The sequence below is a fragment of the Zonotrichia leucophrys genome, chromosome 2, assembly GCF_028769735.1.
Source record: "Zonotrichia leucophrys gambelii isolate GWCS_2022_RI chromosome 2, RI_Zleu_2.0, whole genome shotgun sequence".
NCBI classification, from domain to species: Eukaryota; Metazoa; Chordata; class Aves; order Passeriformes; family Passerellidae; genus Zonotrichia; species Zonotrichia leucophrys.
The window spans coordinates 9,658,310-9,670,517 of record NC_088171.1 but is presented as its reverse complement, the minus strand read 5'-3'; the positions used below and the strand labels follow the sequence as shown (position 1 = coordinate 9,670,517).

Sequence of the window (12,208 nt, the reverse complement as noted above, 5' to 3'; positions counted from 1 at the left end):
CTGTTGGGGAAGTACCAGTCAAAAACCAATCAGGGCATTTGATTTTATTCTCTTAATATTATTATGCTTTTCCCAGTGGAATCTCTTCAGTGAAAGATGTTTTTAAAATTTAAACAGCATCACTGAAAGAACATGCAGTTACCTCAAACAGATATTGGAAAGTAAAATACTTCTGACTAACAGGAATTAAAATTTTATATAATGGTTATCATCTCAAATAATAGCTTGCAATAGGTTCACATGCAGACAAATCCCCAAAGCTTGATATATTATCTGTATTGCCTTTCTAGACAGCAGTTTTTAAAGAAGGGAGGTTAACCTACCCATCCAATTATGAAGAAGAAAGCAGCAAGGTAGATAAACTGTCATGGGCAGGAAACAGCAAATAGGCCCTGAGGGCTCACAAAAAACAGAATTCATCTTGAAAAATGTTCCATTTTTGAAACCACAAGGTTTCCCACAAGGGAAGTGTGTTCAATGATCACCCAATTTCAGTATTTTTTTTGCTTATGTAATCCCTTACAAAACTATTCTTCTGCCAAAAATCTGTCATCATTCAAGCCTGTAATGGTGTCAGAAAATTTCATTAAGTTTGCAGAACATTTGACTGCCTCTCAACCACTGGGCTGAAGATTCTGCTATCCCTGCTGCACAAATGATTGTTAAGACATCAGTAACTTAGGATTTGGCATAGATCCAAAAACTGGCAGCACTTTTAGAAGCTGTTCTAAAATTCTAGCACTGTACTGTTTCCAAAGAACTTAGAGATCTGTTTAACAACCAGACCAATATCCTATTTTTATCCTGCTCAAAAATATTAGCTTAAGAAGCATAAAGTACTCTAAAAGACAAGTATACAATGAACTAATGATAAATTAAGTTCTTTTTCTCCCCTGTTAATTAACTATCAAAACCAAGCAAAGAAACACAGTGTACAAGACTGCAGCTCACTAAATCAGGCTGAACTCTGAGAGGTAATCTAGATGCTGCTAGAGCTTTAAATATAGCTTTCCCATGCTCACTGTCTCAGGTGAAATCAAGGACACTTCAGAAATAGCATATAGACAGCTGCAGTCAATTACAGAGGAAAATAATCAAAGAAGCTTAAATCACTTTGTTATGATTCAGGCTGCTTTTGTCAGAACACTGGCAAAAGTTAATGATACTCTTCAAGCAGAAAGACATGGGTGAACTGTAAACTGCATTCCTGCACTACATGGGTCAGGCTAAACACCTCTTTCAGAACAATTCAAAATAAACATTATCTTTAGTATCACAGTTGACTGAAATTACAGAACTCACTCAAATGAAATCCAAACTTTCAGCAAGGTTTACAGTATGCTTGGGTTTTCTCAAGACTAGTTTACTGTTACAAAAACTAGAAGCTGTAGGCCCAACAGTGGATACTTCAGACTTGGTCTGGTCTGACTTTCAAGGATAAACACAATACCTCTATACTGACAGTAACACTGGCCTCACCTGCTAAGATAAAATTAATCTTGGGATTCACAGAAGTTCTGCAGAAATTTCTAGCAGATACTGAATTTCAGTTTCTAGTGGTTATGTATCTAGGGAGATCCTGAAATTTTTGTTTCAAAATTTCTGCTTATTCTGCCTTATCTGCAAGCATCTTTCTCTTTCCTTGCCTTTGAAAAGGAAGCGGTCAAGTTGGATGGGGAACCAAAATAACAATATCCCTTCAAAGCACCACAGATGAACATTTTCAGCCTGATCTCCAGAACAGACAGGCAGTTCAAGAGCCCTTTGGAGATACCTACCATCTGACAAGACTTCGTAGGCCTCAGCTACTTGCTTAAACTGCCGTTCTGCCTCATCCTTATTGTCTGGGTTTTTATCAGGGTGCCATTTCAGTGCCAACTTACGGTACCTGAGTGGAAGGAAAACAAAGGATATTTTACTCTGAAATAACAGAATATGCTATACAAATAAACATAATGTTGTCAGGTTAAACAGGTTGTCAAGGATCAAAATAAGAAATTCCTGGTGCTTTGTATATTGCATCAAGATACTGGGAGCAACCTGCAGGTACACAAAGAACCACCTACTCAGATATGTTTTAAATTAGAAAGTAGGTTTGAGGTTCCTTACTTATTCTGAAATTACTCTTGTGCATTTCTGATGATTAACATCTATGAGACCTAGGAAAAACATTCCAACAAAGTATCTCTGCTGTGGGCTTCTCCTTAGAGCTCTGTAATTATTCAGTACTACAACCAACCAAGGGAAGCATCAAGAGGAATCTGGTACATTAGAAGTTGATAAAGCTCCAAGAACACACTGATTGTGACATCCTAACATTAATGCCTTCTTTGCCAGCTGCACACAATTCCTATCCTCCAACGAAACACTTCAGGCAAAGTGTTCATAACTTCTTTCTTAGAGAGGCAAAGCTAAGCTTGCCCCCAGGTTGATGTGCTTTGCAATCATCCAAGACCACAGATCAGACATTTGAGTTGATAAAGCAGCACATGGAGGAATTTGCAAAAGAACACAGGAAGACAACAAAGTGTGACTACAAAAGCCATGTAATTATATCTGTCCCTTAAAATCCAAAACATCCCCACCAGTGACACTCACGCTTTTTTGATATCCTCTGCTGAGGCATGCTTCTGCACTCCCAGAACTTCATAATAATCCACCATGTTTCAGGAGTTCTTGTGGTAACAACAGCTGAGTCTTTCCAGTCCTGTAACAACAACAACAACTTGTAAATGAAGCTTGTCCAGTACTGCTACTCCATGAAAGTCAGGTAGGAGCCTGGGACTGCCTTGTATCAAACCTGACCCAAGAAAGACAAAGTTCAAATGTTCCAAATTGAAAATAAAACTGCTTCACTTTAGGTCAACAGATCAAACAATTACTTTAATTCAGATTTTTATGTTCTTTAATCCCACTGAAACACAGTACACAAACACACAGAGATACAGCAGTTCCTGAAACATGAGTATTTTAAGAAGGGTATCTGGATTACAGTTTTGATGTAGATATTAATAACTCTGAATGCAAAAGTTCACCTGTTATCTGTGACACCTGTCATGTCTAAAGCACATATGGGCATAAACAAAGGGACCCATCTTTCACATCTGTTCTTCAGAACATTACTTCCACTGACATGCTCCCTCCGGAAAAGCAATGTTTGTGCAGGGCCTGGAAATTTAAAACTCAATCTCTTATTGAGTCCAATAAGCCTTTCTTGTACTCAGACTTTGACAAAAACGTGCATGTTGCCTAAACTACTGAATATCATTTGCCTCCTTTACACTTCTCAAGATAAGAACATAACCAGCACGATTGCTCCAACTGCAAGGTAACCAACCAACTCAAGTGCAGAGGCACTGTTTGTTAGTATAAAAGAACAGTTATCACAAGAGTCCTGAGAAACCCAGAAGTTAAAAAAGCAATTTAAATATTAACAGTTTCTTGTCAACATTGGAGAATAATTACAAGGAACAGTTTCACTGACCATTACTCCAACTAAATGACCACTAAGATGAAAGAACCTTCCTAAAAAGTTTCAAGAATGTTTCATGTCTTCATGCAATGCTGTCTTTCTCTCCACCATTAAAAAATCTCCATTCTGGCAAAACTTCCAATCCCCCTTCCATCCTACCCCTGCTGGCTTGTTTCAATTTAAGGAACAATAAACAGTGACCCTTTTCCAGTAGTTATCAACTTGTTGCGGGGAAAATCACCCAAATACACTCAGAACAGCAATGCATTAGTCACATTTTCTTATCTTGTGCATCAAGAACAAAAATTCATTGAAATAACCTTTCCCCCCCTCAAGTCATTCAGTGTTTTTCATTTTAGCCCAGGCAGTCTCAGTTTCCTTTTTCCCAAGAAAACCAAGCATGATGTAGCCTAGTGAAATATTCTAAAATTAATTCATTGTACTACTTTTACAAGTATCTTTCAACATCCTGGGATACAAACACTGAAAAAATACTTCCTTTCAAAATAAATTGGTACATCTTCAAAATATGTTCCTGCTGTAGGTTAAAGCTTAATTACCTTTAATTATGGATTATGGTTACACACACATTTCCTCAAATGGCAGAACCAGTTTAAGGGATACCCTGCCACGCTTCCTCCCCTCTCCAAACCACTTACAGAAGCAAATGTACTGGAGGACCCAGGTGTTTAAAACTTGGGTGGTTTTAGCAATCCCCTTAACTATACAGTCCCACAAACACAAAATTAAAATGTAGCAAGTAAATAGCCCTTTGAAGAAATCTCCACATCAAAAAAAAACATAAGGGTATAGTTAATACTGTGACCAACACCAAAGGAAGTTGGGGGACGTGCACTAAAATTAAGAATGCCAATAATAATAATGTACTAATGGCAGTGTTCAATATGTAAACATACAGATTACCAAAAATATCCCAGGATATTTGCTATCAACTGGCCTCTCTAGCTTTGCTGTTTCCCACACAACAATTGGAACAGCTCTGTGAACACAGAGGCGAGGAGCAGAGTCAGGGTGGGTAAGTTTGTTATCAAATCCCACAGCCTTATGAGGAACAGCACACACAGAATGTACAGACTGCAAAGAAATCGGGGGAATCCAGCGTGAGTCAAGCTTAAGACTAAAGGTCAGAGTCCCTCCTAACAAGCCTAAAACTAGCAAGCAACCAGCAAAAAGCCTCAGGACAGGAGCATACACCATAACACTAAACGTCTTTCCATATTCTCCTTTTCTTATACAAGACCTTCATTAGCTCTCCTCTCAATTCTGGTACCTATCTTAGAGGGAAAACTTAAAACTCAAGCTTCTAACTAGAAAAAGCATGCAGGAAAAGCAACTAAGATGTAACAAATAAATTATATCTTTCCCTAGAGAACTTTGTGCACACAGGTAGTTATATTGTTTTCAACACAGTATTTTTTTTTTTAACTTTCCTGCTTGTTTAAAAGCAATGCTACAGATCTGTGAAGTTCAGACTCAATATAAACACCATATATCCCAGATAATAGAAACCTGAAGTTGGGACAAAAAAAACCAAGCAGAAGCATGATCACCTCTTAACAGATGACTCTGACCCTAAAAAGCTACTCCTTCAAGATGGAGAAATTATTTGTTTCAAAGAAATGTCTGGGGATTGCATATTCTGTCTTTAGTGAGTGCTATTGCTCAGTTTTTACTTGTCATTAGCATAAAGTCTGGAATTAAAACAGCCAGAAACCTTCTAAAGAAACAAATTCTTAATATTTTCTTAATATTCTCCTTCTCCTAATCAAAGTGTCACCCAAGTCAGGTGACAGGAAGCATTCATCTCTAATATCCTGTTATTTCTATCTACTAGTTATCATAAAGTATAAGCTGTACTGCTGAAACTTCAGTTATCATAGGAACTTTTTGTATGTAAAAAGGTTTTAAAAATATTTAGAAGAAAAAAACTCATCTGCAGCTTCTTTTGTCCAGCTAAAGAAAAAAAATGTCAGCCAGTATTTAGCCCCTCAACAGCCACCAAGACTGACCAAAAAAACTCCATGCACACCCACAAAACCCCCCTCCCCCAAAATATCCAACAATATTCACAAACTAGAAAAGACCTCTATCTGCAATCTTTTCAGGACAGAATTATTTAAAACACTCACTCAAGAGAACAGCCACCCTCAGCTTATAATAAAGCAGAATATGGATCACCATTGACTTAGAAAATAGAAGATGGCCAATTAAAAAGAAATAAATCAGTACTTCTAAGGCTAGCAGGAATGTGCATGGTGAAAATGCCTAAATGTTTCAAAGATGCAAACCATACACCTCTCTGCAAGAAACCACCCAACTGTCCTAATCACAATGACATGACAAAAATCTTCTCCAAACACGCAATCTGTCAAATAATTTGTCTCCAAATATACAAGCAAGGCTCATTAATAGGCACTTGAGAGTTTTTCTAAAGCAAGGAAGAAACCAGCCCACATTAGCTGATTTCCTGCCTCCATCCACAGAAAATCTTCAAAATTTCAGAAGAAAATACAAGCCAAAAAAAAAAAAAATAAACCAGCTGAAAGATGATGTTTCATGGCCTTTGTGTTTGCTCACAAAAATCTGTAGTTCCCTGAGCTGGGAACTGCACTATGTTTACAGTGTGCTATCAGCTACTCCAACTCCTTCTTTGGGGCATGAAAATCAAACAGGCAAATGCTGAAGTGAACCAAAGGTTTCCATAGCTTATAGATTTCTCAGGCATCACAGGGAAGGCAGCTTTGCTCTGGTTTACAGTGGCCCTGAACTACACGGACACAGGACCAGGCTCAGGCCCTCCCCACACAGCTCAGCCTGAGTTACCCAGAACCTGGCCCATAAACTCTTTACAGCACAGTCCTCAGCTACATAAAAAGCATGAGAAGCATTACAGAAGGCAGATATGTAGAGAACTCCAAACTTTGATAAGATCAGATGCCAGAGAAAAGCAAGTAACCAGACAAACAAGCAGCAGGGATGACAAAGCAGCACCCCAAACTAAACAGGGAATGGGGGAAAGCATCCAAACAAGAAATTCTTCAGAGCAGCCAGGAGGGAATTCAGACAGCAAGGGGCATGCGACCTTTGCAGTCAGCTCAGTCAGAAAAAGTTATCTATTTCTGGCCATGAAGCAAGGGGCAGCACAGAGAGTCCTCAAAGATGCCAGAACAGCTCGAGCTCAGTGACTGCAGCAGTCACCTGGAGAGCAGGATGGAGTTCCAAACTCCTGATTCACAAAGCTCACACAGCAGGCACTCATCAACATCCTCTGCAGGCCCCACAGCACCCAGGTGCCAGCACCTGCTGCTTTCCATGGAGTTAACTGAAGGATTGGTGTCAGCTCTGCAGGAACAAACACCCTGCTCTGAAGGGTGAACTCACAAAAATCCACTGTGCCAACACAAAGTTTACCAGAGCATTTTTTAAGAGTAAGAATGCTAAGGAACAAATAAAGTTACCTATGAGTACAAGAACACAGAGTAAGAAAACCTGTGTACGTTTTGTGATTAATAAACCTGACAAACACATTTAAACAAGGCACCAGCATTAATTTTTTCCTCCCACTTATACATACACAGAGCAGACTAAAGCATATTAACAACTTCAATACTTTTAGCTTTTACTTACCTAAGCTTAGAAAAACTGTCACAGTTTAACTTCACAGGCTCTTGAAATTTATTGTTTCATGGAAAAATGTCAATTTACCATATAATTTAAATTAATACGATGTACTTAAATAGCCATGTTTATGCTCATTATTTTAATACTCCCTCAGTATCCTCAGGAGATGAATTTAATAAAATGCACATTCCAAAAAGCTTAGTTTAATCTCATGTTTACAGCAAACATCCTGCCTGTATGTCAGACAGCAGAGTGGATTTGGATACAGTTGTTGTTATTATTATACCAGTTCACCAGGGAGAAGGCAGCTGGGCTGGCTGCTTTACCTTGCAGCTCGTGTTCCATTGTGGAAAAGCCAGCAACAACAAAACTCCACCACAGCCAGACAAGAGGCCCCTGACCAGGACACCCTCACCCCTCGAGGCAGGAAGCTGCAGAGTCCTGTCCCCTGCTCTGCTCCCCAAGGGCAGCAAGACAATTCTGGCAGGAACTACAGACCTGCTCTGCACTGCTGCCTGGCACATGGAAAGCCTGAACAGGGCAACAAGTGAAAAACCATTAAAAAAGAGTGAACCAACCAAAAATGGAAACAGAAGAAATACCAAAATCTTCATCTGTGAAAGAAATGTAAGCTGGCTAACAAAAACCAGGGAAGGATGTTGATCAGTCAACAGGCCACCCTCACCCCCTTGGCTGAGACTCTCCTGCTTATCCATCTCATCTCTGATAAAGGGGGACTTATTCATGATCTTCCCTTAAAGCAAAGCAGCACTTTTCCAAAACAACTCAGGTGTCCAAATTTGGAATTGTGTCCCAAATATCTGGAACACTGTCACTCTCCTAAAACTCACCATAAAAGGCTATTTTATACAAAGTATAATAAAACCTTATTTTAAAAAATATATGATATGTCTATGAGTAAGCAATTAAAAACAGTGAAAGCCTCAACTGAAAGACATGGCCCAGAAAGTTTTAGGCAAATAATCACATGCAAACAGATGATCCTTTAGGGAAAAGAAAATAGTTCAAAGTTTCTACACATTTCCCCTGAAGTGTTTTTGAGTCATGATAACTTTACTTAAGCCAAAGAAAAAGGAAAAAAAAGCTTCATTAAAGAAAACAGCAACTTTTGATAGGCTGTCACAGATTCAGACTACATTTTAAGAGAGAAAAAAATTTCTAATCAGAAAAATTAAAGTTTTAATAAAAAATAGCTGCAATGTAGCTATGAATGGCTTCAGACTTACTATATGGCCTTTAAGATCCTTGTTAAGTACTGAGTCCTCACTAATACCAGGGGGATTTCAGTATTCAGAACAAAGAGAAAACATAAAACCTACAACTAGAAACTGTAGGAGTGAAATGCATATGCATGAATTATTTCTTCCCTAGCACTTAAATAAATAAAGCAGAATGATTTCATTAAGTCTAAAGTAAGGAAAATCTAACATCCATTCAAATGTATTTCATACAAAAGAAAATAGAATTTAAACTACTAACACCCTCAAATATAATTTTATTTTAAATCTATCTTGAAAGATACAATCATCATATGCAAGATCCAACAAGTTTTGACAAAGCTAAGTAATTTCTCACTAATCCTTCCATTGCTTGAATAAGACAAAGGAAAAGCTTTGTCATTAAATGTTTCCAGGACACAACTGAGGTTCTTTTACAAATGCTATTAGAGAAATGGAGCACTTCCTACTTAAGGAGCACAATGCTTAAACATAAACCTCACAGAGCTAAGTCGAAAATTACAGCAACGAGTTCCCTTCAAAGCGAGCCTGACTGCACGGCTCAGAAGCGGTGGATGCGCTCTGGGAGGCTGGAGAGCCTCCGGTCCTGTGCTGTGCTGTGCTCTCCTGTCCTGTCCCGTCCCGGCAGCGGCCCCAGCGGGCCCGGCCCCCGCGCTGACATCGCCGCCCGTTCCCGGCCAGGCCGCGGCAGCTCCGGCCCGGGGACACCGCAGTCACCGCCCCCGGCCCACGCAAGCTCCGCTCACAGAGCTCACTGCGCCACCGAGCTCGGCACAGGGGCAGAACAAACCAAAAACCTGGTATTTATATCTCGGGTACTGTTAGGAGCTCCTGTATCCTACATAAGATAATTATGATTTAACATAAGTTATTCCCTCTCCCCGCATACATTCCAAAACTTCTAATGGATAAAAGCAAGAACACAGTCGGTAAAGAAATCTATTTATCTATTTAAAAACATCAGTAGCAAAACTCGTTAGCCCTCTAACTAAAACTTCACAGAAGTAAAGCCCTTCCTGCCTTCTTCCCAAACCCAGCCAAGATAAATGAGCAAACTGCATCGATCTGGGAAGGACAGAGAATATACCAGAGAGAGAAGCTGCCTGGGTAAGAATCTGCTCTAGTTTGAAAGCACAAGTACTTAAAAGACAAGCTCGATGGAACTCTGCAGTTTACAGATTTAGTTTACATTATTAGTAGCACTGCAGTCTAAACAGTGCTGCCAATAAAAGCAGCAATTTAAACTTCTACTCCAATAGAGATTATTTAAGAAAATTTAATACTAATTTAACTTCCATTTTCAACACACTGTTATTCTCCACTGAGAAGTCAGCACAGGCGCCGAGGGGAGTACACAAAGTTAGAACAGTGTTGTGCAATAGGTAAAATTCTGGTTGTTTGCAATAAAAAAGTAATCACAGAGACAAGATCTGTAAATACATTTACTCACTGGTCCAAACAAATACATTTACTCATTGGTCTAAACAAATCTTCTTTGACAACATAATCCATCAAACTAAATGGTATTTTCACTACTAGGCTCTTGATCGCCAGCTGAACATAAAATCCCTAACTGGAGTACAAGGATCTCTGAAGAGTAAACAAAAATTAAGGTCAGCAGGCAGCAGTGAGTGCAACCTCTGCTGCAGGACCGGAGAGGCAGAGCCTTTCTTCATCCCAGCTGTTCCCTTTGTGTCAGCACCTTGTTCTTATCACTTTTTGACACTTTATACCCTAAAAACTCTTGACTTTGATCACTGACTATGCAGTGACACAAGCCTAACCATTTGAACATTATAAACCCAGCTTTCATGTTACCGCGTCTAAATAAGTAGCAGTTTATAATTATTACAATTTAGAACTGATTTGTTCAGTATTTAGAATTATTTCTAACACCTTTGTTAGCACGGCTGAAGCACACGTTTTGAGCAGCCAAGGAGAGCTCAGGCAGCAACACAACACAAAGTGTTGGTGCAAACAAGAACGCCGAGTTGTAAACCCAGCCCACAGCCCCCTCCGAAGCGCAACAAACACTGAGGACAAACAGCGTTCCTTACCTGGCAGTGTCAGCTTTCAACTCGGCTCGGAACCTGGCAACAGCGAACTCAAAACACCCGACCTCTGCCGACCTCACCCACAACAAACCTCCCTGCTGCCCCTACCCCGAGCAGTAAACACTGAGCGAACGCATCTGAACTGCTTCCATCGGGGGAAACACAGCGCGTTTGGCTTAGGATCATCAGGGGCGGAAAATGCCGCTGAGATCATCCATCCCAAACATCCCCAGCAGCGACCGCCACTGTCCCTTAATCACTAACCCAGCCAGCGCCACATCCAGGCGCTCCCGAACACCTCCGGGGATGGTGACTCCACCGCCGCCCTAGGCAACCTATTCCAATGCCTGACCACCCTAAACGCGAAATATCTAACACATTATCTACTCAAACATCTAATACATTATCTAATCTGAATCTCCCCCGTCTCATCTCAAGGCCATTCCTGTGGTGCTCTCACTGCGGGCTCTCACGGCCCGCAGCTCACCCCGCTCTCCTTTCAGGGACTGTAGAAAAGGAGAACGCAGCACCGCTCGCAAGCCGCCTAGGCAGTACCCCGCGACAAAAAGCGCTTTAAGGAGAAGGTCTGCTTAACGAAACGAGGCTCGGCCTCATCCCCTGGGAACTGACACCACTGTGAGCAAGGAATGGAAAGCCGGAATTTATTTTCTGCCTCGCGGCGAGCAGGCGGCAGCGCGGGCTGGCACCGAACGTCTCGGGGTTTGTCCCGCTCCGAGTGCCGGGGGAGCCCAGGGCAGCCGCTCCCTCCCCGAGCTCGCTGCGATCCCCGAGTCCCGCCAAGGCCGGGCAGAGCCCGCACGGCAGCCGGGGCCGATCCAGCAGTGCGGGGCCTGCGCCGGCCGCGAGGCCCCGCTACCAGGGACGCCGCTGCCGAGCACCGCGGCCCGGCCAAGCGCCCGCTCCCCGCTGCCCCTGCCTCCCGCACGGCCGCGGCCGGGCGGCCTCGGGCCCGTCCGCCCCGCACTCACCCGCCGGTGTCTGCTCAGCGCGGCCGCCGCTCCCGCCGCTTCCCTCCCGCCGGGACAAACGGCAGCGGCCGCAAACAGGAAGCGCCGCCAGCGCGCGTCGTCACTTCCGCCCCGCCGCTTCCGGAAGCTTCTCGAACGGCCCCGCCGGGTGTCCCGTGCGAGTGGAGAGCGCCCCCTGCCGGCCGCCGGCGGGGCTGCACCGGGGCGGGGCGGGGCCGCGGGAAGGGCGGGGCTTCCAATGGGGGCGGGGCTTCGGGAGGGCAGGGCTCCGGGCGGGGCAGGGTCATGGCGGGTTTGTTTGTGCACCGCGCGTTTTGAACAGCGGTGACTGCTCCCGGCTCAACGGAATCGCAGCGTGTCTGGTGGGCACGGTTGTGTTCGGTCATGGGCTGCAAACAGCCATGGCTGCTCCCAGTTCCACAGAATCACAGCTTGTCTGGTGGGCATAGTGCTGGTGTTCAGTCACGGGCTGGACTCTCAGAGGTTTTTTTCTGACAATGTGATTTTGTGCAGCAGTGCTCGGGTGGGCAGCTGAGGGGAAGGGAGAAGAAAAAAGAATAATGTTAAGAAACATTCTTTGAATAGGTGAGTTTGGCTGCTAGAAGTGCAATGACAAAATTTCTTCCCCTTTGGGGTCCTTACTCTCAAAAACTGGGATTGCCAAGCGGATGGGCCAGGCTCTGCTCGGTGGTGCCCAGCAACAGGAGATGAGGCAATGGGCAGAAACTGAGGCACAAAAGCTCCACCTGAACATGAGGAAGAACTTCTTTACTGTTTACTTCTTCTACTTTA

The 12,208-nt window shown here is 42.7% G+C and overlaps 1 protein-coding gene across 4 annotated transcripts in view; it reads right to left on the bottom strand.

The window, feature by feature from the left end:
* Positions 1–11,540, bottom strand: part of DNAJB6 (DnaJ heat shock protein family (Hsp40) member B6) — a 58,401-nt gene extending 46,861 nt beyond the window's left edge. For 3 of the 4 annotated variants that reach the window (XM_064703902.1, XM_064703905.1, XM_064703904.1), the window contains exons 1-3: positions 11,417–11,540; positions 2,599–2,707; positions 1,779–1,888 (exon numbers count right to left, since the gene is read on the bottom strand). In XM_064703902.1, coding sequence (XP_064559972.1) covers positions 1,779–1,888; positions 2,599–2,663 — 175 coding nt within the window. In that variant the 5' untranslated portion in view covers positions 2,664–2,707; positions 11,417–11,540. Of the gene's footprint in view, positions 1–1,778; positions 1,889–2,598; positions 2,708–10,430; positions 10,602–11,416 lie in introns of those variants that run through there. The other variant, XM_064703903.1, reaches the window with a different exon arrangement.
* Between the last annotated feature and the right edge of the window lie 668 nt (positions 11,541–12,208).